General features: G+C 38.0%; 1 protein-coding gene across 6 annotated transcripts in view; it reads right to left on the reverse strand.

The window, feature by feature from the left end:
• Positions 1-25,366, reverse strand: part of LOC124164156 (activated Cdc42 kinase-like) — a 225,296-nt gene that overhangs the window by 52,749 nt on the left and 147,181 nt on the right. For all 6 annotated transcript variants that reach the window (XM_046541349.1, XM_046541353.1, XM_046541348.1 and 3 more), the window contains 6 exons: positions 22,656-22,912; positions 21,156-21,293; positions 20,304-20,507; positions 15,212-15,361; positions 9,184-9,332; positions 8,369-8,509 (listed from right to left, as the gene is read on the reverse strand). In XM_046541349.1, coding sequence (XP_046397305.1) covers positions 8,369-8,509; positions 9,184-9,332; positions 15,212-15,361; positions 20,304-20,507; positions 21,156-21,293; positions 22,656-22,901 — 1,028 coding nt within the window. In that variant the 5' untranslated portion in view covers positions 22,902-22,912. The remainder of the gene's footprint in view (positions 1-8,368; positions 8,510-9,183; positions 9,333-15,211; positions 15,362-20,303; positions 20,508-21,155; positions 21,294-22,655; positions 22,913-25,366) is intronic.

Below are 25,366 nucleotides of genomic sequence, written 5' to 3' on the forward strand. Positions count from 1 at the left end.
CTCTAATTATTCTAAAGTAGCCTGGGACATCATAAAAAGTAATGTCAATGCCAACCCAACAGTTCTGCCAGATCAAGTTACAAATGAACAAGGGGAAATTACTACAAACCCCATTGAAATCTCCAATGCCCTAAACCACTCATTCTTGCATCTTCCTAAGAGGGTGATTACCACCCAAAGTGGAGCTACTCTCGAAAACCATAAAATAAGTAGCTCGTTGTATCTTAAGCCTTGCTCAGAAAGAGAGTTGTCTCTCTATATAGCCAAGATAGGAAAGAAAAAGTCTGCTGACATTGAGGGAATAACGGGAAAAGTAATTAAAGACTGTGAGTCCCTCATACGAAGACCCTTACTCTCGTTAGTCAACCAGTCCTTGTCAGAAGGTGTATATCCTGATTCCTTGAAGGTATCCAAGGTGGTCCCAGTGTATAAGAACAAAGACAATAGAAATAATCTGCAAAACTACAGGCCAGTATCTATAGTGCCACAATTTGGTAAATTATTTGAGTATGTATTCTGTAAAAGGCTCATTGACTATCTTGATAAGCAAAACATAATATCACTCCATCAATATGGCTTTCAGCAGGGAAAATCGACAGAATTGGCTCTATTTAATGGAATTGATAATATTACACAGGAAATAAATAGTAAAAATAAGGTAATGGGGATATTTTTTAACATGAGCCGAGCCTTTGATGCTGTGGATCATGACAAATTGCTAAAAAAATGTGAATCAATAGGTATTAGGGATATTCCTCTAAATTGGCTTAAGACATATCTTCATGGAAGAAAACAGAAAGTAGCATACAGGAAAGATGGGACAGTCTATTTCTCCTCCACGTTAGAAGTCAAAAAGGGTGTACCACAGGGGTCAGTATTGGGTCCTCTTCTCTTTCTAATATTCATCAATGACCTACCTAATAAAATTGTAACCCAAGATAATAAGTGTGTATTATATGCAGATGATGTAACCATCTTATCAAAAAGAAAAAATCTGACCGCGTTAATTGATTCCAGTCAATATATAATAAAATGCATGCAAACCTGGTGTGATGTCAATGAACTAAGGCTAAATGATGATAAAACCCAAGTGATATTGTTTTCTGCTGGGCACAGCCCAAAGGACAATGATCTACTGCAATGTAAAAATAATTATCTTAATGATATGGAATGTGTAAAGTTTCTAGGAATTTATGTGGATAGAAATATGAAGTGGGATGCACATATAGAGCACCTATGTAAAAAACTGAATACAGTGTTTTATCTTATATCTGTATTAAAGCATAGTGTAAGCCAGTATGTTCTGAAAACCCTTTACTATGGATTATTCTACTCAAGAATTTCATATGGAATTATAATATGGGGATCTTCGCCCCAACTTCATGATGTGTTTGTTATACAAAAGAAATTTGTGAGAAGTATGTGCAAACTAAAGTGTCGAGCTCATTGTCGCCCTTTTTTTAAAAGCCTTAAATTACTCACTGTACCTTGCGTATATATATATCAGAGTGTCATATATGTAAAAAGGTATAAAGGTTGTTTTACTATGAATAATAGGATACATTCCTATGAAACCAGGAGATGCAATGACGTTCATGTCAAACAATCGAACCTAGCTCTGGTATCTAGAGGGCCTGAGCTCATGTGTACAAAATTGTATAATAACCTACCTGTATATATTAAAAGTATAGAAAATATTGATGTTTTTAAAAAGAGTGTCTTAGCTTACTTAATAGAGAAGTGTTTTTATAGTATAAAAGAATATCTTCAATCTGAAATGTAACATTTTCTTATGTGAATTTGTTAATTTTGACGTGCCCTATATACTTGTTTTATGATTGTATCATGACATATAGTATCCTTTGGGCAAATAAATATTATTATTATTATTATTATATAATTTCCATTACTATTGAGGCATTTATCGTATCCTGGGACCAGCTTTTATATGCCATCGTCAAAGAAGCTTGCCGCCTGATTAGAAAACCACTGCTTCACAGTCGTTTTCACTTCGTCATCATCGGAATGGCGCTGACCCGCCATTAAGGGTGTGTTGCTGGTCGATTTCTTGACTTGCAGCGACACAATCAATGCAACAGCGTACTGTGCGACTTTACAAAAACTGCGCCGTGCTATTCAAAACAAAAGGTGTGTGGCATGCTGAGTGCAGGTGTCGTTTTGCTCCACGATAATGCCCGTCCGCACACAGCAAATCGAACACAAGACCTTATCACTTCTTTTGGCTGGGAACAATTAAACCACCCTCCATACAGTCCCGATCTAGCGCCGAGCGACTACCATTTGTTTATGCACTTGAAGAAGCATCTGGCGGGTCAGCGCCATTCCGATGATGACGAAGTGAAAACGACCGTGAAGCAGTGGTCGTCTAATCAGGCGGCAAGCTTCTTTGATGATGGCATACAAAAGCTGGTCCCAAGATACGATAAATCCCTCAATAGTAATGGGAATTATGTAGAAAAGTAAAGTATTGCCTTTCAAGTGAATAAATTATTTTTGAAAAAATTTACTTGTTGTTTTTTTATGTGAAAACGGTATTTACTATAAAAACACGCCTCGTACCTATTGTGAACACTTATACAGGAATAGGAGTGGTGCGGTGACAGAGAAATTCCTATCCGATAAACGTAAGCATAAATCCAGATGAAAGGTGATATTTTATTGCATCAATAAATTTCCTTACTTTAATAACAACTATTCAACCAATTTATAAGGGCCGAACTGAATAAAAATCATGTAAAGCATTGCTTTGTCATTCATTATGCCAATGCACTACTGACGAAGCCATTTTTCTATGCACTTAATTTGTGCATTTACGTGATCATTCTATTATTTTGGTATTTTCCACTGAAAATTCAAACAATAGCTTATAAAACTGTATCATTGTCATTTAATGCCTCAAATGCTTCCATTGGTGAATGTTTATTGTTCCTGTACGTTAAGCGGCAGTTAAGAGAAATAACTTATGGCATTTGTTTCTGTAGACAAAAAAGGTGGAAGGTTGTAGAACGATCTAACCTCGGAAGACTTTTTCTATCATCTAATGTAATATCTTTATTACCTATGGTAAAAAGTTTGCTAAGCATGCAAAATGATGTTATTAAAATTGCCAATGTTTAAAAAAAGTTGGTTTTTAAGTGTTATGCTCGTGACGCCATTGAAATAATACACAGATTGTACTGCAGCATTGCAATAATAACGATTTGAATTCAAATTGGTAACATAGGAAAAGATATTAACATGACATTATATCACGAAAAATATAAAGCTGCATGAGGAACAAAAGAAGATCAAGCGTTCGCAAATTTTAATGCCACAATATTTTCACCAAAATGGAACTACTTATTTATCAAACGACAGTTTACTACATGGATTTGAGACTGAGCACTCCATGTTAACATCATTTCTAACAGATTGCCAGAAATTACAGAGATTAGGGACTCTTGGTGAAGGTTTTCCAGCGATGGAAATTCTCGCTATGGTGAATGCCAACATCAAAAGGGCCTTGTAAAAACGAATTTTTTTACATGCTAATTATATGGTCAATTGACGGTGCCTTGGCTATCTCTTGTAATGGTGGGGGTCTCGCAATAGCCTTACTTGCTTTAACGAGTTTCCATTGATACAAATGTCGTAATTGTAAACATTCCCCACCGTCACGACATTCCCAGTGACTCGTGTGTCAACATTGAGACTAAGAGAGTAAATTTGGAACTCAAAAAATTGTGCGAAAGCCTTGAAAATGTTACCGTAGTAGATGTCAATGGTTTTGACCGTGGTCTTTATACGAATCATGGCCTACATCTCAATGGTAAGGGTAAAAACCAATTAAGTGCTCTAATAGTTGACTGTATGGGACTGAAAACAGGTCAGGACAGTAATGTGAAAGCAGATGTATTGGTCACTGCTCATGCACCTGAAACTGAGACTACTCCCTCGCTCTGACTAAGAGACAATATCAACACTGGGTTAATAGACCCGCCCGTGCGTGCTTCCCTCAACAATGGTGATCCTCATATGGTAGCTACATGCTCAAAACTGCGTAAGCCAAGTGAATTTTCTGTTTTTCACGCCAATGTTCAATGCATTCGGAATAAACTGGGTGAGCTAGAAACTCTTTTAGATGAAGTGGCCCCGAACGTTGTGTGCATTTGTGAACACTGGCTTAAGGATGGTGAACTACCCTACCTCAGAATCCCAGGTTATGTGCTTGCTGACGCATATTGTAGGAAAGTTCTCAAGAATGGTGGTGTCATGATAATGCTAAAAGAGGGACTTGAAACATCCTCTTCTAATCTCTCTGTTAGTCACCTGTTGATGGAACGTGTGTTTGAATTCTCCTTGGTTAATGTCGTCTTGGGTTATCAGTCCATTTGTATTTTATCTGTGTATAGGTCTCCTATAGGATGTTTTCGACTTTTTTTGGAAAATTTTTACTCCTTACTGGAGCAAATACTTTGTTCCAGGCCCGATCAATTAATAATCATCACTGGTGATTTCAATGTGGATCTTTCTACTGTCTCTAAGGATCGGACAGACTTGCTCTGCCTTCTTAAGTCTTATAATCTTTTCCCTCTCATTGATCAACCCACCCGTATAACAGACCATACCTCTTCTTTATTAGATAATATAGTTACTAATTTGGACTCCACTTTAGTTGTGTCCAAGATTCTCAGGTCTGACCTTTCAGACCACTACCCTCTTGTTGCTAATTTTTCAGTGCCATCTACTCCGCAGGTTGAATATCGCATAGGTCGCTCTTGGTCCGCCTCAAATACGGCTAATTTCATTAGATTACTTCAAACTGAGACGTGGACTGATGTATACTCTTTTAATGATCTCAACTCCAGCTTTGATTGCTTCTACAAAAAATTCTTAGCTTTCTTTGATTTCTCCTTCCCTGTAACTAGAAGGAAAATTAAACCCACTCCTTGTAATCCTTGGATCACCAATGAAATTCATTATTTCTCTCGCCTCCTTAGAGACACTGCATACACCTGCAAAAACTCCAACAACCCTGAACTCAAATCTCAGTACATTGAGCTAAAAAAACAATACAGAAAAATGATCTCAGAGGCTAAACATAACTTTAATGACCAACGAATTTCTTCTGCTGATAATAAGTCCAAAGTCATCTGGAAAATTATAAATAGTTCTAAAATGAAGCAGAAACCCACCCACCTCCAGTTAAAAGATGAATCTGGTAATTTAATTAATGATCCAACGAAATTAGCTGCAGCATTTAACGATCATTTCTCGCAACCCAATGGTTCAACTCCCACCCCTGGACGTCCATCTCACCAACCCAACTGTTCAACAGCTTCATTATTCCTTTACCCCTGCTCTGAAACTGAGTTAACCTCTATTATCCGAAAGTCTTGCTCTAAATTTTGTGCAGGTACTGACGAAATACCATATCACTTAATACGCCTGTCTTATGATTATATTAAATCACCTCTTCTTTTCCTTGTTAATGCCTCATTACAACAAGGAGCCTTTCCTGATTCTCTAAAGGAGTCTAAAGTAATACCACTCTATAAGAAGAAGGGCTCTATCCACGATTTCAGCTCCTATCGACCCATTTCACTTATAAATCAGTTTGGCAAGGTTTTTGAATTAACTTTTTATAGAAGACTGACCTCTTATTTAGAGTCAAACAACTTCCTATCACCTTTTCAATATGGCTTCCGTAAGTACAGATCTACCAGTCTTGCTATTGCCCAGGTAGTCGACAAAATTTTAACAGCACTAGACCGCAAAACGGAAGTACTTGGTATATTTTATGACTTCTCCAAGGCTTTTGACAGTGTCAACCACCGTATCTTGCTGAATAAGTTACCCTCTTTTGGCATAAGAGGTATTCCCTATCACTGGGTAGAATCATATCTCTCCAATAGATCTCAAATTGTCTCAGTGGTGTCGAATGGTCATAAGTTCAATTCTCTTCCGAAATTTCTGACCCAAGGTGTTCCTCAAGGATCCACGTTGATAATCTCAACAAAAAAATTTCATCTGGTATCTTCATGATTCGTAAACTTGCCCCCACCACCTCTGTGGAGATCTTAAAGCTAGTTTACTTTGCTAAAATCCACTCCTACCTGTCTTATGGTGTGATATTTTGGGGCAACACCAGTGCTGCCACAAGGGCCTTCTCCATGCAAAAGAGATCTTTGAAGGCAATTGCTGCTGTTTCCATCAGATCTCCAGGAAAGCCACTGTTTCTTAAATTCAAGATAATGACACTACCATGTCTGTTTATTTTTTATTGTGCACTATTTGTCAAAATGTATCCTGATTTGTTCTGTCCGAGCTCTACCATTCATGATTATTTCACTCGGCGCAGAAATGATGTTCACCTGAGAAGGCAACCCTGTGCCTTATCTAGAAAGGGAACTCATCACTCAGCTTCCCTTATTTTTAATAAATTACCACCGCATGTAAAAACTCAGTCCAACATTGCAACCTTCAAGCGCGAATTGAGAAGGCTGCTTTTATCCAAAGCCTATTACAATCTAGACGAATATATGTGTGATAATGTATAATTGATCTGTGTCGTTTTTTTGTGTGTTTGGTATCTCCTTTTATCTGTAATATTCTCTTGACCATGTTCTATGTTCTATTCCTTGGACCAACAGAACAATAAAAATTATTATTATTATTATTATTATTATCTATTCTTGGCCCAATTCTATTTTTTTTATACATAAATGACCTCACCAACTTTGTATCCTCTGCAACTGGTATTCACCCAGTATTATATGCAGATGATGCCAACTTTATTATAACGTCCTCAACTGTCAAAGGGTTACATACAGCAGCCAACTTTGTCTCCGATCAGGTTCTTACTTGGTGTAAATTGAATTGTCTTAATCTCAATGTCACAAAATCCCAACTTATTTACTTCTCTAATTTCAATAAAACCCCTAGTTTGCTTAATGTTGACCTAAATGGAACATGTATTCCTCAGGTTGACGACACCATGTTTCTGGGAATGAATATCGATGCGCATCTTTCCTGGGAAAAACTTGTCTCTAATCTAGCTGGTCATCTTAGCTCTAAGTGTTTCCTAATCAGATCAATTAGATCCACTGTATCCATTGATGTTCTTCTAATTATTTACTATGGGGAATTCTACCCCCATTTACTATACACCATTCTACACTGGGGCTCTTCACCCCATGCAGTGACCATTTTTAAAATCCAAAAAAGAGCTATACGTTTGATTGCAAACAAACCATGTAGAACCCCATGTCGCCCTTTGTTTAAATGTCTTCGCGTGCTACCCATTCCCTGTGTCTACATACTTTCTGTTGTATTATATGCCAAGTCAAACTTTAAGGACTTTGCACTAAACTCGGATATTCATAACCAGGGTACTAGGCAGCAGGGTGACTTGCATATCCCATTTGTACGCACTAAGAAAGCTATCTGTGGCTTTAAAACAATGACTCTAAGGCTTTATAACAAGCTTCCGAAGAACCTAAAAGCTCCTATGAGTTTGTCGACATTCAAAACTAAGTGTAAAAACTTTTTATTATCCAATTGTTTCTACTCAGTTGATGAATATTTATCTTTGTAACTGCCTTTGTATTTAAACTGCCATTTTGTAAATAACTTGATTTTGTATACATGACGTGCCATATACAATGTATGTACAATACTTGTCGTCTGGCAAATTAATAAATTATTATTATTATTATTATTATTATTGTACTTTTCCTAATAAGGAGACATCGCTAGACTGATGTTCGGGATCTGGATGCGGATGATATTTTCTGAAATTATATCGGTATATGTATACGTCCTCTAATTCGAGTGGTAAGGCACATTTCGGAGTTCCATTTAAAATCCATGAGTTAATATGAAATTTAAAAAAATCGTGAAGTAACTAAATAAAACGAATGGGGATGAGTTGTAACAGTGACTTCAAAAATTAGAAAAGAGAGAAAAAAAATTGCTAATGCTGGGAATCGAACTCAGGGCGCATACGTTAGAAGTCACTGACCCTAGACCACATCGCCACCGCTCTAGTAGAGAGGAGGCAATCACTCAACGGAAGTCATGCTGCGTGAAATCATGGGAACATCTATGGAAGCCAGACCTATGTGGAGGAAAGCCGTGACACTTTTTCTACCTTACCCATATAGTTTCAGAAAATAACATCCGCATCCAGATTCCAAACATCACTTTGGCGATGTCTACTTGTAAGTAAGGGAGCAGTATTTTATATCCCATCATGTAATAGCAAAACACAATGGTAAGCAAGGGACTCCTCTAATTTATGAATAACTGGTGCAGTGCAAACACCACGCATGGAATTCACAGAGTCAAAATGCACTCAAGAACTTACCAGGCAATAGGAAGTTTAAGATTAACGTTAAAGTTGGTTTGGTAATAATCCTTTCCAACACCCAGAGCTCTGGAGAGGCCAAAGTCTGATATTTTCACCTTGTTTTTAGAAAATACCAAAATATTCCTAGCTGCCAAGTCCCTGCAATGAAAATAAAAGAATTAATGTAGCACCAATAAAGTACAATTCACCTAAGACCAGTACTTGCACCTTTTTCCACGTGCAAAATTCCTCTTCTAAATTGAGTATACATAAACTCAAACATTTAGAAAATCCAAATTCCACACATATATGGACTTGGACTATGGAATGCATCACAAAACATGGTCCAGAAATGACATAATGGGGAATATATGAGATCAAAATGGTTAATTATTGCAGAAAAAGTTGTCCACATTAAGAACAAAAGACTTAAAGTCAAGATTAGAGAAGAATTACCTATTTCAATAGCTTACAGATTTGAACAAAATCAGTTAAATTTAATGCACCTCTTTAATTTATCCAGTATAAATGCAATCGATAATCTTAATGAAATAGCAGAAAAGAAAAGTTCGGAAGACTATGATTCATCATTGAGGCAAATGATTTTTGAACTTGTGTGTTGCTGTCTGAACCTGGGAAGCCAAACACATTCTAAAGAAATGGGGACTGTCTTGAAACATGATTTACATAAGAGTGCTGTAAGAAAATCAATTACAGTCTGGTTAAAAGGATTTACGTCTGACCATCAGAAAAATTGTGATATCTTTCAGCCAATGGATTAGCTATAATTGTACTTCAAGACTAACGAAAATGAGGAGAAAAGGAGACTCAACCTGTGAATGAGGCGCTTCTGCTCCAAATACTGCATTCCATCGCATATTTGGATAGCAAAGTCACAGAGCGAGAGGACAGGGAAACTGGGACGGAGGGACGGCTCCTTCAAACACTCGAGGAGGGAGCGCAGAGGAGCCAACTCTGTCACCTACAATGCACAAAGAGGAATTGACAAAACAACACAGCATCAATTTGATAAAACCTCACTTCCAATAAGACCACCATTATTCTTCTAGCACTACACATGACTAAAGTTATTCAAGTAATACAAGTCACTGTTTCCAGCATGGCTAAGACACATTTGATTTCATAAATAAATTAGTTCACTAATTACAGTGAAACCTCGATTTTACATTCACCCATTTACACTTTCCCTGATTTTGCACCGTTTTTATCAGGTCCCAAACAATACCGCCTTTAGAAAACAATACTCTACTTTACAATATCCTCAATTTTGCACTTTTTGTAAGTGGTCCATTCAAAAGAGTAAAATAGAGGTTTCAGTGTATATACAATTTTGTAAGTGAATTAATAGGATAAATTCTGAAATGTGCATAAAATAAATGCTTCAGAGACAAAAGTCAATATTTGGAAATACATTGAACAAATGCAGTAGAGAATTAAAACCCCATCATTTGCTTAACTGCTCAATGAACTATCTGCCTTTCATTTTCATACATATATCTTGTCCATTTTACCTTCACCTTGCATTGACAGAGATTATAAAAGCTCTACAGTGCACAGAAGTAAAGTAAATACAGTGGAAGCCCCTTATAACGACAGCTGTTGGGAACAGAGAAATCTGTCGCTATAGTGAGTTGTCGTTGTTACCGAATGCAATTACATCGTCACAAAAAAATCACTCATCAGGCGTCACCACGGCTGTTTCTGCAAAGAGGCGAAAATTGCAGCATGATAGCCGTTTTAAATCATTCTTTTGAACATTTAATTCACTAATGATCATATTCACTTGCATTCTATGATCAAATCATATGTAATTATGCAGGATGCTATATGCCGAGGCATTAAGAAGTCGATTTTTAACCTTTTCGCACCGAGCTCCTTCGCGGGAAGTTGCTTTTGGCTCTACGAAGGGTTTGAGATTTTCTTTTTCGCCCCGTACGGAGTTTTTTTTCGGCTTGGGACTGACCAGGTAGTCGCTTCCTCCCCTTAATGACCTTTCCTAGCGGGGTCCCTTGGCAACTGGGCAAATATAATCCTCGACCCTTTTCCCGGAAGGCAGCCCATCCCGGCGTACTTTTGCGGTCAGTTTATTGTTGCCAGTGCAATTTTAATTTTTTTAATTGTTACTGTTGCATTAAATGTCAGTTCATCAATGTATTCCTTTTATTTTGCAATGCCTGTAGAACTTTTAAACGAAGTTCTACGGTTATTTTTAGGGTTTTCAGCAAAACGGCGCTATATCATAGCCAAATGAGCTTTTCCGAGAAGAGTGAGGTTATCATCTTCCACGTACATATATCAGTATGAGAATACTTACACCAATGAGAGTACTTACAATAAGAGAGTAATTACCTGGGTAGAGCAGTTCTTATTCCTGCAATGGTATGGAATGCTTCTCACAACATGTGTCTATGTAAAACATTCCCTATTGGTACATTAAATTCACGAATTTTTAGGATATGCATTAATCATTATTTATAGCGAAATTCGTTTATAATACCTTTGCATTCAAAGGTTGGTAAGAGGTTATTAAAAATAGCCGCTGTAATTTTGGCTCACAACAAAGAACTGAGGGAATCAAATTTTATTACATTACGAGGGCTTTTTTTCATAGAAGTTAAATCGGATATTCTATCGAATTTCACCACATATGTACACTTAGAATGTAGCTAACAGAGTAACGTATACTTTTAGATGTAAATCATTACCATCTGGCTCCTATAAACTTGCTAGTTAGTTATAAAAATAACAATTAAACATCTAACCTTAGCGACTCCAAAAATTGTTCTAGGTGATGATCAACTACGTTAATATGAACGCTAGAATTCCGTTTAAAATTTGGAACCAATCAGCAGAACATACAGAATGTAAATTACTCGCATTGATTTTCAAAAAAATGCAACATTTACGTTTTTAGTTATTCCACCTTGTAAACAAATAAGTGACCATGAGCACCTTCCTTGAGTGGGACACTGAGAGCCGGAATGGGCAGAGATAATCCCCATGCGGACAATAGGAAAGGGTCGAACCTCTCACGCTGAGGGACCCTAATGGCGGTTGGGACCCACTTGGCATGCTTGACCGCGAAACCGTGAAAAAACGTCCTTTGGCCTTTTGCTTCGAAAAATTCCAGCCGTGAAAAGCCGGCCTTCCTTCTTTAGCATCAGAAAATTCAGGCCGTGAAATCACGCCCTGCGTAGGGAAGAGGTTAAAAGTCCCAGCATCAGTCTCACTCGTACTGAACTGTGCATTATGAGCTGTTATTATCCTTATTTCTTGGATGCTCCAATTAATAATGTCAAAACTACCAGTTATGGCTATGCATCAGACTATTAAATGCTAAAACTTCGGAATCTGTTCAAAAATTCATACCTTCTATCTTTCCGAGTAGTAATGAAAATGATGGGTGGCTGCTGCAATTGGGTGACGAAAGGAGCGTGATAAAATTTTAGGGTTCCACATGAGCATTGAAATTCTACCTTTTTCAGGTTAACGGCAGAATAAAGGTGGAAGTAATCTTCTTATGCTTCAAGTCTGCCTGTATGAATGGTTTACTATCGTGTTTCAAAACAGCCGACTCAAATGCTATCGGAATCATGAAACCGAATAACACCAGCATTACGGCATTTAAAAGCATATTAGTCATATCAATTATCTTCGGTGGAAAGGGTGAAAAACTGTTTCAAATAAATAGGACAAATGATAAATGAAGTCCACTCTTTGTCTCTCTGTTAGCAATATTTATGCTTCGTAGAGATTCACGCAATCAGACGCAATATCAGTGGACGTAGAGACCTGTAGCGGAAGTAGCGCACACTTTTTGATAGGAATGCTGACTGGAACTGACCTGCGGCAGAATGAACACGATTTTAGTCACTGGCATTCATGCAAAATAACACGTTTATACAATTTATTGGTCCTCTGAATCAATCATCTCAGATTTTTTCATTATATTTTAATTTCAGAAACAATAAAAATAGCATCTGATAGGACAATAAAAACATTTGTCATTTGCATCCACAAAACTTCATGTACTTATAAGTACACAGTACAACGTATAAAAGCGATAATAAAATAAATATTCTTCTCCAACTGCTTGTTGGAAGACTTAAATAAAACATGAAAATAAAATAAAAAACAAAAAATAAATAAACCGTGGCAGCTTTGAAAAATGACTAGGTTACTTCCGTAGATAAATGGTCAATAAGGTTCCTCTAATGACTCTAAAAACAACTGCCTTTATAAACATAAAAATATTCTAGAACATCATTGCCTTTTAAAAATCTAACACAGAAATATTTTCAATCGCAGATTCATTTGCTGACAAAAAATGAATCAAGTTTTGTCTGCTTCAGACTCCTGGTCGCACTTGCTTTGAGCAGAAATCTTTCTACTTCATTTAGTTTATTAAAATCGTCCGGTGAAGCATCACTAGCCTGGTAAACGTCAGTTATTATTTTAATGGCATGTCGCACCTCATCCACTGAAGGCATGGACACCATTTCATCCTCAGATTCGGAGCTACTTTCAGCAATTACACCGTCTTCCGCAGCCGCAATCAAATCCTCCGTTAACATTTGACGAACAGGCGCACATTCATCAACGGCTACGTACTCATCAAAGTCACAAGAGCCAAAATGTTCCTTAATTTCTACCCATCCATCAGGTTCATCATTTTCCTTTTGCGCTTCCTCCATAATCTCTATGGCCTCGTCGTTCTGCTGGTTCTGCTCTCGAATAAATCCAGCATGCCGGAAACATGCTGATATGTGCGCTGGAGGTATTTTTTCCCAGCTTATTGATATTGCCTGCATGGCATCCAAAACATTCCACTTCAATTCTTTTAAATTTCGTCCAGGTACTCGAGCGAAGTAATTCACCAGTAAACTTTGGAAATTGTGTTTGAAAAGCTTAATTACTCCCTGGTCTAGTGGTTGAAGAACGCTCGTAGTGTTAGGCGGCAATAACACAATTTTAACGTTTCTTAGTTCTATTGGTGGATGGGCTGGGCAATGGTCAATGAATAATAGTACTTTTTTATTCCTTCCACCAATCCTGGCATCAAATGCTCGTAACCAAAGCGTGAAGATAGCAGCCGTCATCCAAGCATTTTTATTTGCTTCGTAAGTGCAAGGGAGAGTTTTAACTCCCTTAAAACATCGGGGATGGGCGGATTTCCCCACCACGAACGGTTTTAACTTATCTGAACCATCCATATTGGCGCATAAAAGAACAGTTTCGCGGTCTTTACTTTTCTTCCCTCCTTTGCAGGGGTCCGCTCGAGTGGCGAGAGTTTTGTCCGGGAGAAGGTTAAAATATATGCCCGTCTCATCCGCGTTGTAAATATCGCAGGGGCTGTAATTATCCAAATAGTCTTTAAGGACCGGAGCCCAGCCTTCCACAGCATTAACGTCAACACTTGATGATTCACCGGATAGTTTGTGAAGGGATATCCCCTTCCTATTTTTAAATCGTGCAAACCATCCATCCGAGCACTTAAAATTGTCTTCACCAAGCCTCTCACACAAATACTCAGCTTTAGCCTTCATCATTGGGCCGGTGATAGGAATCCCTGAAGCTCTTTGCTGGCAAAACCACGAGAAAAGAGCAGTTTCTAGCTGCGGATGCTCTCCGGGCCGCAGGTGTTTTTGGGTGCTTGGACGCCCTTCTTTAAGCACTGCCGCACGAATTTGTTCTTTTTTCTTTAAAATAGTGAACAATGTCGATGTATTAATTCCAAATCGCCTCGCTATTTCACTCTTTGAACACTCTCCACTTTCACAATCTGCAATAATTCTCATTTTGGTTTTTAAATCCAAGGACTTGCTTTTACCAGCCATGGTGCTAGCAGACGGGCGGAATAATTTTTAACCTCACTGCAGAGGCACGGGAGGGAGATGACAAAAGAGCAATGAAATGTGTACTTGAGAAATTTATTAAGGAAAGAAGAATAGGAGAATACGGAACATGTAGACGTCGACGTTGGCGGAAAAAATGCCGTTTTAAAAGCATTGAATTCCAGAGATGTGGCACGTGGTCAAAAAGTCAACCTGTCGTAATTGCGAATGGCGCAAGAGAGGAATCTAGCCATTATCGCTAATACGAATTTATTTTACATTTAAATCATAGGGTTTAAAATGGTTCCTTGGGTAGCTGTCGCTAATTCGAGCTTGTCGCTATATCCGGTACTCGTTATAAGGGGCTTCCATTGTATGTTAATCCATTACTCAAACCAGATGGGAGGCTATGAATTATAATTCCATTTGAATTAAAAGCATTTTTCTCAATTCCAGTAAATACTAAAATGAACATTTTCGTCTGAAGATTTTCACAGCTTCTTTTATCTATGTTGTTGGTGGTTCTCGGGTATTACTGTGTAGAAAACATTTTCACTCAACGTTTCACTCCTCCTCCTGGGAGCATTATCAAGAGAATGGTAACCATTACCATTCTCAATGGTACCATTCTCTTGATAACGCTCCCAGGAGGAGGAGTGAAACGTTGAGTGAAAATGTTTTCCACACAGCAATACCCGAGAACCACCAACAACTAAAATGAACACTCATATCTGATGTTGATTGCTTGCTTCCAGACAAGAACTGTTTCACAATATGATAAGCACTTTTGAATTCTCCATGCTCCATGAGAAATACATAACCAACTATTTCCACGGCAGCAATAAGTTAAGAATAGAACAAGAGGAACAGATTTGATACTAATGAGATAGAAAAGAAAATTTCCTTTAGAATAATATTACAATTTTATACATTTAATTCCAGTGAAAATACTTTCAAATTAATTCTACAATTCATTTACTCTCAATGTTATGAAAATTACACCTACCAGCATGAGTGCATTTGTGTCAAGCACAACTCCATATAAACGAACAATGTGCTCATGATCATTGGCATGCATGATAGCTGCTTCTTTGAGGAACTCTATTGGGTTGCTCTGCATACGCTCTCGACTCAGGCACTTTATGGCAACTTGAATCTGAAAAGAAAGTAAAAATGAAAACAAAGGGGAAATGAGAATTGCAGCTATTCTTGCAAAATATATACATTATTGCTTTTTGTAGTAGAATTTGCCTTTTTACAAGAAATTCTTCCTTGTGTAAGACGTCATTTTCCACATTTCTTCATAATTTATTTAAATTATAAAAAAGATGCTCCCATTTCGTTTCATGAAAAGCTACATTGTTTTTACTCAGTTTGTCAGACATTTTGCCAATAAATATGATTTTGAGAGCGATTGAGCCATAGGCTTCAACTTAAGCCATATGGATTGATACACATTATGTATTTTAACGCATGCAATTTTATTGCAATAATTATGAATTTCAAGACATAATCTAACATTCCCTAATGTCTTTAAATGATTTAGAAAAAGCAAATGAAGAAATTAAAACTATAAACCTTATGTAATACAATAAATCAATCATAACATCATCAGTCACAAATGCACAACAAAACTTGAGTGATAGACAACTGAACTCGACAGTAATTACTCAGATACCTTCTCTTGGGATTCTTTTATTGTAAGCAATTAAAGACGAAAAAAACAGGACAAAAGAAAAAGGATTCACAGGAAAAGCATTCGATTGATATTAACCCATTGGCTTAAAGAGACGGCGATTCGCCGGCCAGCGGGACTTGGTCATTAAGTGACGAGCCAGCGATTTGCCGGTTGAATACATCAATGTCTTTTCACTCGCCTAATTAATTAATGAAATGAGATTCTCAGATGAAATCCTTACAGTCACCTCACGTATATATTCTTAAGGTAAACTGCTTTTGCAGCTATCATCAGTATTCTGCAGTATTCTATCATCAGCATATCGCAGTATTTTTTCTCTTTATCTCGAAATATGTACATATATATATATCTGCCATTTTTTATCGCTGCGTCTTTATGCCAGTTATCTTTTCTTACTGACAAAGGCCTACCAGTTGCCTTTCATAGGCACTTCTTTATCACTATGTGTGCAATTTTTTTTTAAGTGCTTACCTCTACCATTTCTGGCCAGACTTTTTTTGATAGTCTACAGATAGTCTCTTCCAATTATAAGAAGCACGCATACACGAGACAAAATAAAAAAAAGAAACTTTTAGTTAAGGAGTGCCGATACTTCCCAGGCAAATCAGGGAAGCAATAGAAATTTAAAAAACACCAATGAATTTCAATAGAGAAGATGGAAGAGTCTCTTATCTTGGTCACACAGTTATCAAAGAGAAGCGCCCAGTCAAACAGCTAATCACAGTGCAGCTCCCATTCAGCCTACAGTATATAAGTGAGGCCGAAACCAACAGCCGACCCCTTCGACCTGAAGACGCTGGCAGTGAAACTGTTGTCTATAAACAAGCTGATGCGGAAGAAAACCCTGAAGAAATGCAGAGATCAAACTATCGCCGTGGAAACCTACGTTCTAACAATACACAAGACAATCCTTTCTTGAGGAGTCAGGCGCACCCATTGAAATGACTGAAGTTTTGTTTCGAGTGTCCATGAGAAGACTGACAGATGACAGGCGACTGTTTTTCAGCAATTAGCGATAAAAATATTTATTAGTGGCATCATTCTTTATTATTACGCTTCAATGACCAAAGTTTCCAGTCTAAAAGACTCAATAGCAATAGTCATTCACTACTTACCTCATGAAAAGCTATTAGATAGCTTAAACATTGTTAACAATGGAAAAAATTCTATCCTTCTCTTAATATTCCTGAATAAAAATTTAGATTTGCCCCTGGCAACTATGGCTCCTGTGTCACTTTTTCCACTTTTATATTTTAATTTCCCTCTTAAACCAAATTGTGGATTACATCATCCAAAATAAGTTTCATTGTATCCTAACAATACACAATCCACAAAGATTTTCACCAATTTATCAATATGCAATAAAGACTAGAGAGATATTTGGCCAGTTTTTCTCGATTTCAGCCCGCCGTGCAGGGTCTCACACGCTTAGTTTGGCACGGCTTTATTGTGTCCGTGTTCTTGCTCCTTGTGAAAATGGCTGGCAGAACGGTGGAGTATTGCACGACTACTGATGTAACGAGTGCTCTGTTTGGGAGCGACAGCATGAGGAGCAGAGATGCAGGTTCATCCGATGAAAGTTGAGAGGTATCAACCTCTCAAGAAAAAGGGGACAGCTGAAATATGTACGTGTCATAACCTTGAGAAAAGGTTTGATTTTTGTGGTGCTCCTGGCATAAACGTGAAAGTGCTTCCACATTTACAAGTAATTGCAAATGAATGTGATTTATTTTACGCTTTTTTGAAACCAAACTTCTAATAGTTGATTCTCAAAGAGATTCGCTGAAATGTTTTTTAATGCAGTGATGCATTGCAGAAGTAGTTAGACCAGCGAATGGTTTCCAACAACTGCTGAAGAGGTGCACGCATATTTTGCACTGTGAGTGTTGATGGTGCAAGTAAAAAAAAAAAAAAATTCAAAAGTTTTGGAGTCCTCTAGCGGTCACTGAAACTCCTTGCTTCAATAAAGTGCCCTACCAATGCTTTCTATTGCTGTCTAAATTTTTGCATTTCACTGATAATGCAACTCTTGATGACAGGCTAAGAAAGATTTCTCCCATCATTCAATGCGTGAATAAAAAATTTCAGTTTATACATTGCCCTTCCCAAAATCTTGCTGTCGATGAACGCCTTACGAAGTTTCGTGGCAGATTTAGTTTCAGACAGTATAATCACAACTAGAGAGCTAGATTTGGGATAAAGTGTTACATAACTAGTGAAATTTGTTCTACATTTTACAAAGTTTTGTAAGGTGCGAAGTTCCTCAAGATACTGTCTGCAGTTTGAAATATATATGGGTAAGAAACCAGATGGGTCAAGTGAAGTTCAATCTAGTGAAGCAATAGTGCTACAGCAAATGAAACCTTACTCTGGCTTGGGATACACATTAGCTGTGGACACATCACTTGCACCCTTCCAAAAACTGATTTTAGAAAAGGCAAATGCTGTAGGAACAGCTGGGCTGAATTGGAAGAATTTGCCAAGTTCTTTTCCAAAAGAATGACTTTGAAGAAAGGTGATGATGCCAAGGACCAACCATGGGAAAAGGAAAGGCATTCAAAAGGAAAGTCTATGTTCTCTCAAATTACCACAAAGACCTACACCAGCAAGGTTTCAGTGAAAATAAAGGAATCAGTCATCAAGCATCATTGATTAAAACAGACAAATGAATGCAGTGGAGAGACAAGACCAGCAGTTGGCCTCTTTTCCGATAATTTGCCGCAGTGCCAAAGATTATCAAAAGGTTTTCTAATCATAGACATGGTGCTTCAATACACATATGTGTTGAACAAAAGCTAATTTAAAAAATGTGAACTTCGTTGATTTTAGCGAAAATCTGGGGTAAAAAATTTTGGAGGGAGTAAACACTGGTGGAAAACAAGAGGCGACGGTGCCCAGCATCAGGACCGTCTCCTGTAAGATTTCCAGCTGCCAACTGGGCCCTGTGGTGGAAAAGAATCTGCCTCGTGCTTGGGAAGTCTGCAAACAGGGAGGACAAGAGAAAGGCAGCCCACAGTGGGAGAGTGAGCAGTGTGCTGTTCCCCTGCACCTGAATGCTTCAAGGATACTCACACCAAAAAACCATGAAGGAAATGAAATTTACGTTAAATAAATAATATTAGTTTTTACAATTGTCATTAGCATGTACACCAACTAGAAAGCTACATTTGGCATTTAAAAAAAAGCCGTAATAATAACCTGTGGTGGTAACTTTCCATCAAAGCACTAAAAAGTCAAATTTTGTTTACAGATTTCCTGACATGAAGTTAAACGTATGATGACTACCAAATCAGTGAAATGATCATTACGAAACAAAAGTACATTAAAGAATGTGTATATTTCTATAACTTTTTTCAAATTATTACCTCAAAATTTCATTTTGTAGTACAGCAGACTCCCGATTATCCGGCTGCGGTTTATCAGAGTTGCGGATTATCCGTGCACGATTTTCAATCTCGCTCAATTTTTTCTGTGATCTTTATAAAAAAAATTCGGACACAAAATCATCGGAGTTATGGCATTAATGCTAGGATACACCGGACTTATTTTTTCCGTTGAAATCCCTTTCGTTAAACATAAGTGATCACATGCTAGCTGCATTCACGGGAGCGCCGTGTTTCTGTTTTCCAAGCCTCGCATTGCGCAACCACGCTCCTTGATCACAGATACACGGCGCACAGCAGTTGCGCAAGATGCAAGAGCATGGTGTGGTGCCTGTCAGCATTGTTACCGACGTCAAACAGTGGTTTTGAAGCATTTGTGCATTAGTGCAAACCTTCTGTATCCTAGATCACACAGCCACGGATGTGTGGTTTTCGAAACTAGGCCTCACACAGAGCATTAATAATATGAGTACAACCATGTTATCACTGCTAAAAAGATTGCGCTATTGCCGTCTCCCCCTATCATTAGCCCAGATAATCAAGAGTGTACTGTGTTATTACTACAATTACTACAACTTACATTACAAGACATTCAAACTTTAGGTCAAGCACTTCTTATTACTAATTTGAAAAAGGCAAGGAACTTAGTCAAAAACTTCACTAATTATTCCACTACTCAATGATGTTATAAAAAAGCCTTTATTGAACTGTTGTGAGAAATTTTCTCCTTTCAAGCAATTTACTATGGCAATATTCCGTAATGAAAGTTTTTGACTCAGGGATTTGCCGTTTGGGAAAAAAATAAACTTTTAGCAGAATACAATTTTAATTGTGGCATAGGGCACAAAAATTGCTGTACACTGTGGATCAAGTGTTAGTGCAGAACTGGATAGAGTTGAAGTGAAACAGGGTCTCAAAATATACACAGTGCTTATTGGAGCACTGCTAATCAGAGAGTGGGTGTACACAATTCACGGTTTGGAAGATTCAAGAAGTAGTCTCTGACAGATGCTTACCCTTTCACCCTCATTTGTCCACACGCCCTGCTGAACCACACCAAATTCTCCCGTTCCCAGTTCCTTGTTCACCATTATTGCTTCCGATGGAATGATGTGCTTGTTAGGAACTCTGACAGGTGGGCGGCCCCCTGCTCGGCCAGCTGCTTCTTCTGGCGGAGGCAACAATATCCTCCACTGATCCTCCTTCTTCGGAAGGATCATCTGAGCACAACCAAACGGACAAAATTCAATGACAACACAATACTGATTACATCATGCCAAGATTAGATGGGTGGAGCTTTGCCTAGCACGCTCCAAGAATGGTTTCTCATCTGCATTGATAAGTTCCACAAAAAATGTGTTACTCTGGGATCCCTGTGTGGCTTTCATGACCTCCATGCACTGCCCTCAGAGAATGATTTTTCAGTGCTATATTAGGGTGGCAACATTTGCTATATTGTTCCCGTTAGCATTAGGAAAACATTACCAAATCCCAATAATTAGAAGGAGAAAAAGTTTTGTTTTTTTCCATAAGATTTCCACAAGATATTTATTCAATGCATTTGGTAGGTGACTTACATGCAAAGTGGTTGAAATAAATGTGTTTATATTTTAGGTTCCTATTGCATTGGTCACTGAATAGAGCCATGAAGTAATGAAATTTTTAAGTTTCCACTGTTTTCTCTTCTACATTCATACATTAAAGTACCCTTATTCTTACACACAATTCAACAATTATATCCATGCCAGAATGGGAGGGTATTTTTATAATGCTACATCAAACAATAAACCCAAGGATTTTTCAATGCAAATTTTGATTGTCTCCATTTTAATTACATTCAATTGAAAAAATGTGTGTTTTAATCTTACCTTCTTGAACTTGGACAGGTAATTCTGCGGAAAATGTTTTTGAAAAAACTTTTTCAATCTCCTCATCTCTGGTTTTGACATTCCAATATTTAGTAAATCTTCTTCAGTGACATATTTCAACTGTGAAACATTTTGAACCTGTAAACCAATGAAAAATATAAGAGTTAAAATTGGGACGATTTTTGCAACATGTGAGAAGTAATATGTCAGGCTTCACTTCAAGGAAACATTCAAATGTCACAAAATGTCAATAAAACAGATGCAGACATTGAATAATTTAAATTTTGGGATTTCCTTAGCACTAGTAGCGTAACACATTTTTGAAGCACTTTACAGCAGCATGGATGAACTGTAATTGCTCAAATAATGTCTCCTGACAACTTCCCCAGCTGGAGAAACAAAGCACTGAGCAATAAAAGTTCATTCCACTCAACAGTAAAACTGAAAAAGAATTACACTAATGCTTATAAAATAATTGCTTTCAAATGCTTTATTTGCACTTGTGTTACTAAATTAAATTGAATGGCTTTCAAAACTATACCTGTGATTTTACACCATAAAACATACATACGTTTGTCATTCAGCCCTGTCTCCATTATGTATTTAAGAATGTACTGTCACTTTCAAAATTTTTTGGATAAAGTTTGTGGCGCCACTTCTGCTCCTCGAGAAATTTTAGTTTCCCTTACTCTTTTTGAACTCACAATCTCCTCCCACTCACAATCGTACATTTACTCACGCACCAGTCCACCGCAACTACTTGTGGTGGAAGTATTATAACACGCATAATACAAACCCACAGTGAAAACCGGGGCAAGTACGCAGTAAATGCTCACGAAATAATCATTAATTCCGATTTAATCGAAACAGAATGATCAACTTGCAAGTAACATCTCCCTCTGAGTGAATGTTTCCTCATGGGCAAACGAAATATTTTCAGTGAGTGACAAAAGAAAACAAAAGGAGTAAGGGAAACTAAAATTTCTCAAGGAGTGGCACCACAAACTTTGTCCTAAAACTTTTGAAAGTGACTGCATGTTCAGCATGTAATTCGTATGGGTGTAACCGAATTAAACAGATATTAAAACCCTAAAAAAATAAGTATTTAAATTGACCAACTAAAGCATTGGTGGAAGGATGGTTATGAAAAAGGTACATGCTGGTACATACATGAAAACCTATTTCTACGGCATCAAAATTTATTTTGGCCATTTTACTCCAACCTCAATTTTATTAATATGCTATACTTTAAGCAGTTTGCTTTAAATATAAAGTTAATGTTGATTAGATCGTAGTAATTCACTTTTTGAATGAATTTTGCCTAGAGCGAAATTAGAGGAAATTAGGGATGGTTACCATTTATTAGATTTCAAAAAACATTTTATTTAGACGTGTGATAAAAGTGAGTACATTATAATAGCATCAAGGCTGAGTAGAACTTCCTTCTTGAGTGAATAGAGGTCGGTCTTTTTGAACTGTCTGAGAGACGTGACAGTTTACCTTGAGGTCATTCCTGATGCCAGCGTAGTATTGCTGCAGTTCGGCCTCGATGAGGAACTCGTAGAGGCCCGGCCCTGCGGCCACTGGGCCCCCGCCGCCGATGCTGGCCCTGGCGGGGGGGCTGCTGGAGGCGATGCGGGCCGCAGAAGCCCCATCTGACGGCCCCATGCTGGCGAACAGCCCACCCCCGACGGACGGCGTGGAGGAGCCGGCCACAGTGCCGCCGCACCCAGCGACGGTGGCCATGCGCAGTCGCCCTTCGTTAAACAAAAGCGAAAGGTCAGCTGGGCATTGACATTGCCACCAAGAAATTAAGCAAAACCAGTTCTCGCTTCATGCTAATAAAGCGACATTAAAGAAATTTAAATTTGGATTTATTATAGATACCTACCGCTAGCTTTAAATGAAAAATTACCACGTACTTATTATCATTAACAGTTAGATTCCAAAATCACAGCTAGTTTTGTGTGTTCCTCATTTGGAATCTTATTAATAATTTTTTTTGTGAAATTCGTAATAGGTACATATGAATTTCTCGACTCATTGTCTCACCGGTATTTGTGGTTCCATCTCTAAAACAGTTGACGACTATATCAGCAATACTATTTAGAATCTTTCAAACAATATTTAAAATCTGCGATACGTTTTTATAGAGTACTTGATAGTAATTAATTACAAAGAAATATGAAGCAATTCTAGACGCGTATAACCCTGGATATTCCACGACAGCAAACGCCAATCACCTTAATAATGGAGATCATTTCTACATGGTCGACGACAATAACGTCAGAGGAATAATTAAAATCACCCAACAGAATATATATATATGTATTTGCCAATATATTGGCAAATACAAATTGGCAACGAGGAGTTTTAACTCACTGGGTTCAAAAACGGATAAAAGCTGGCTAATTTAATTATTATAGGGTGAATAGGCGCATTATCCAGAATTCACAGTGTCCGGCGATATATAGTGGAAATGTTTTATATTCATGAGGATAAAATAAAATGGTTAACTTCCACACACTTTTTTATTAACAAACTACCGACCCGGTTTCGACACGTAGTGTCATTATCAAGGTCAAAATTATTCGAAACCGGGTCGGTAGTTTGTTAATAAAAAAGTGTGTGGAAGTTAACCATTTTATTTTATCCTCATGCATTCTCCAGAGGTGACGGATTCCTAACACACATTATCAGAAATAAAAGAAGCGAAAAAACTGTCCAACTGAAAGAAAAAAATAACACTTGAAATATACTTAGCTCAGGGGCATAATCCCGAAATACGCCAGGGCGATACGCAAGGGCGGTTGTGAAAATTCACTGACGGTGTTCACGATAATTTTTAATCAACGGTGATTGGCAATTACGATAACTGATCTGGATGCGATAACTAATATAATGACGATAGCTGTCGTCTTATCGCCCCATTCGTACTATATCAACCCATAAAGAGACTACCCATAAGATAACTATATGGCATAATATTGGAAGATACCGAATATTTATTTGTCCGATGATATAACGCCATATTTTAACGGGCGGCGAATTTTTACCCGATGATATTGCGCCCGATAAAAATATCACGATAACAGATAACCTCGTCGGACGCGATATTATGATTCTGTCATCGGCAGATAAATCAAGATTTTGGTCGGGGAAACATTAATTTTCTAAGGTCAAAACTCAACATCGGATTCCCGATATAAATATATTCGAGATAATTTCTCGATATTTCGATAGGCCGCTCGGACCAAAGCGATGGTATGAGCGCCAGTACTGCCTCCACTCATTATGCCATTCAACGTTCCTTCTTTTGTCCCGCAAACTCGAAGGCGGACACGAGAAGCCCTTTACGAGGGATACAATACTGCACGTTATTCTTCGCGAATCCACGCCGCCATGACGAGAAGTTCTTGTCAATCATTCTCTTCCCGCACCCGCTACGGGGCTTTGGCTAAAAGCGTCCGACGTCTTCGGAAAACCTCGACATGCCAGAGAGCTGCTTCTTTGATAATAATAACAGATTCGACCTTCGCGGAGTCTTCAACGGGAGCAAAAACCGTTGACGATGTGTAGCGAGCCTAGTCCGTGATTCATGAGTGGGGACCAAGGCAACGGTTTGCTCGACGAGCACAGAAAAAAGAGGAAAGCACAGCGCGCGCAAGCGAGCGGAGTCGACTTTAATTCAATTCGGGGTCACTTGCGTGATGACAGAGACCACTAGAAAAAGAAGTCCACGCGCGAGATTATGAGAGGAAGATAAAAATAGAAAAGTGAGATATCATTTTAATTACCAGCACTGATAATATTTCCCAGGGTTGTTACAAGATTTCCGGATCCAATGTCACTAACTTTTCCTTTGCAAAAATCTTCCTCTCTAGATACCGACAAATTGATGCTTGCATGATGCTCATCCACGCGATAAAAACAAACAAACAATCTGTAAGTCACTCTGCAATCGCAGCGAGTGTTGTACCTTTCGATTACACATGCACTTCCCCAACTATATTAAAATTTTATTTTTCCACGCTGAAAACATTTTGGACACACAGAATCGAAAATGAATCACTAAACGAGCAGTCAAGAGCGGCAGATGAGAGATGGACGGACTATTATTGACGAAGGCATCATCGGAGAATGAGAACGTTGGCGAGCACGAAGCACTACTTACAATGACTATGAGGAACAAGGCGAGAAATGAGTGGATA

This window comes from Ischnura elegans, chromosome 8, assembly GCF_921293095.1.
Source record: "Ischnura elegans chromosome 8, ioIscEleg1.1, whole genome shotgun sequence".
In the NCBI taxonomy this organism is placed as follows: domain Eukaryota; kingdom Metazoa; phylum Arthropoda; class Insecta; order Odonata; family Coenagrionidae; genus Ischnura; species Ischnura elegans.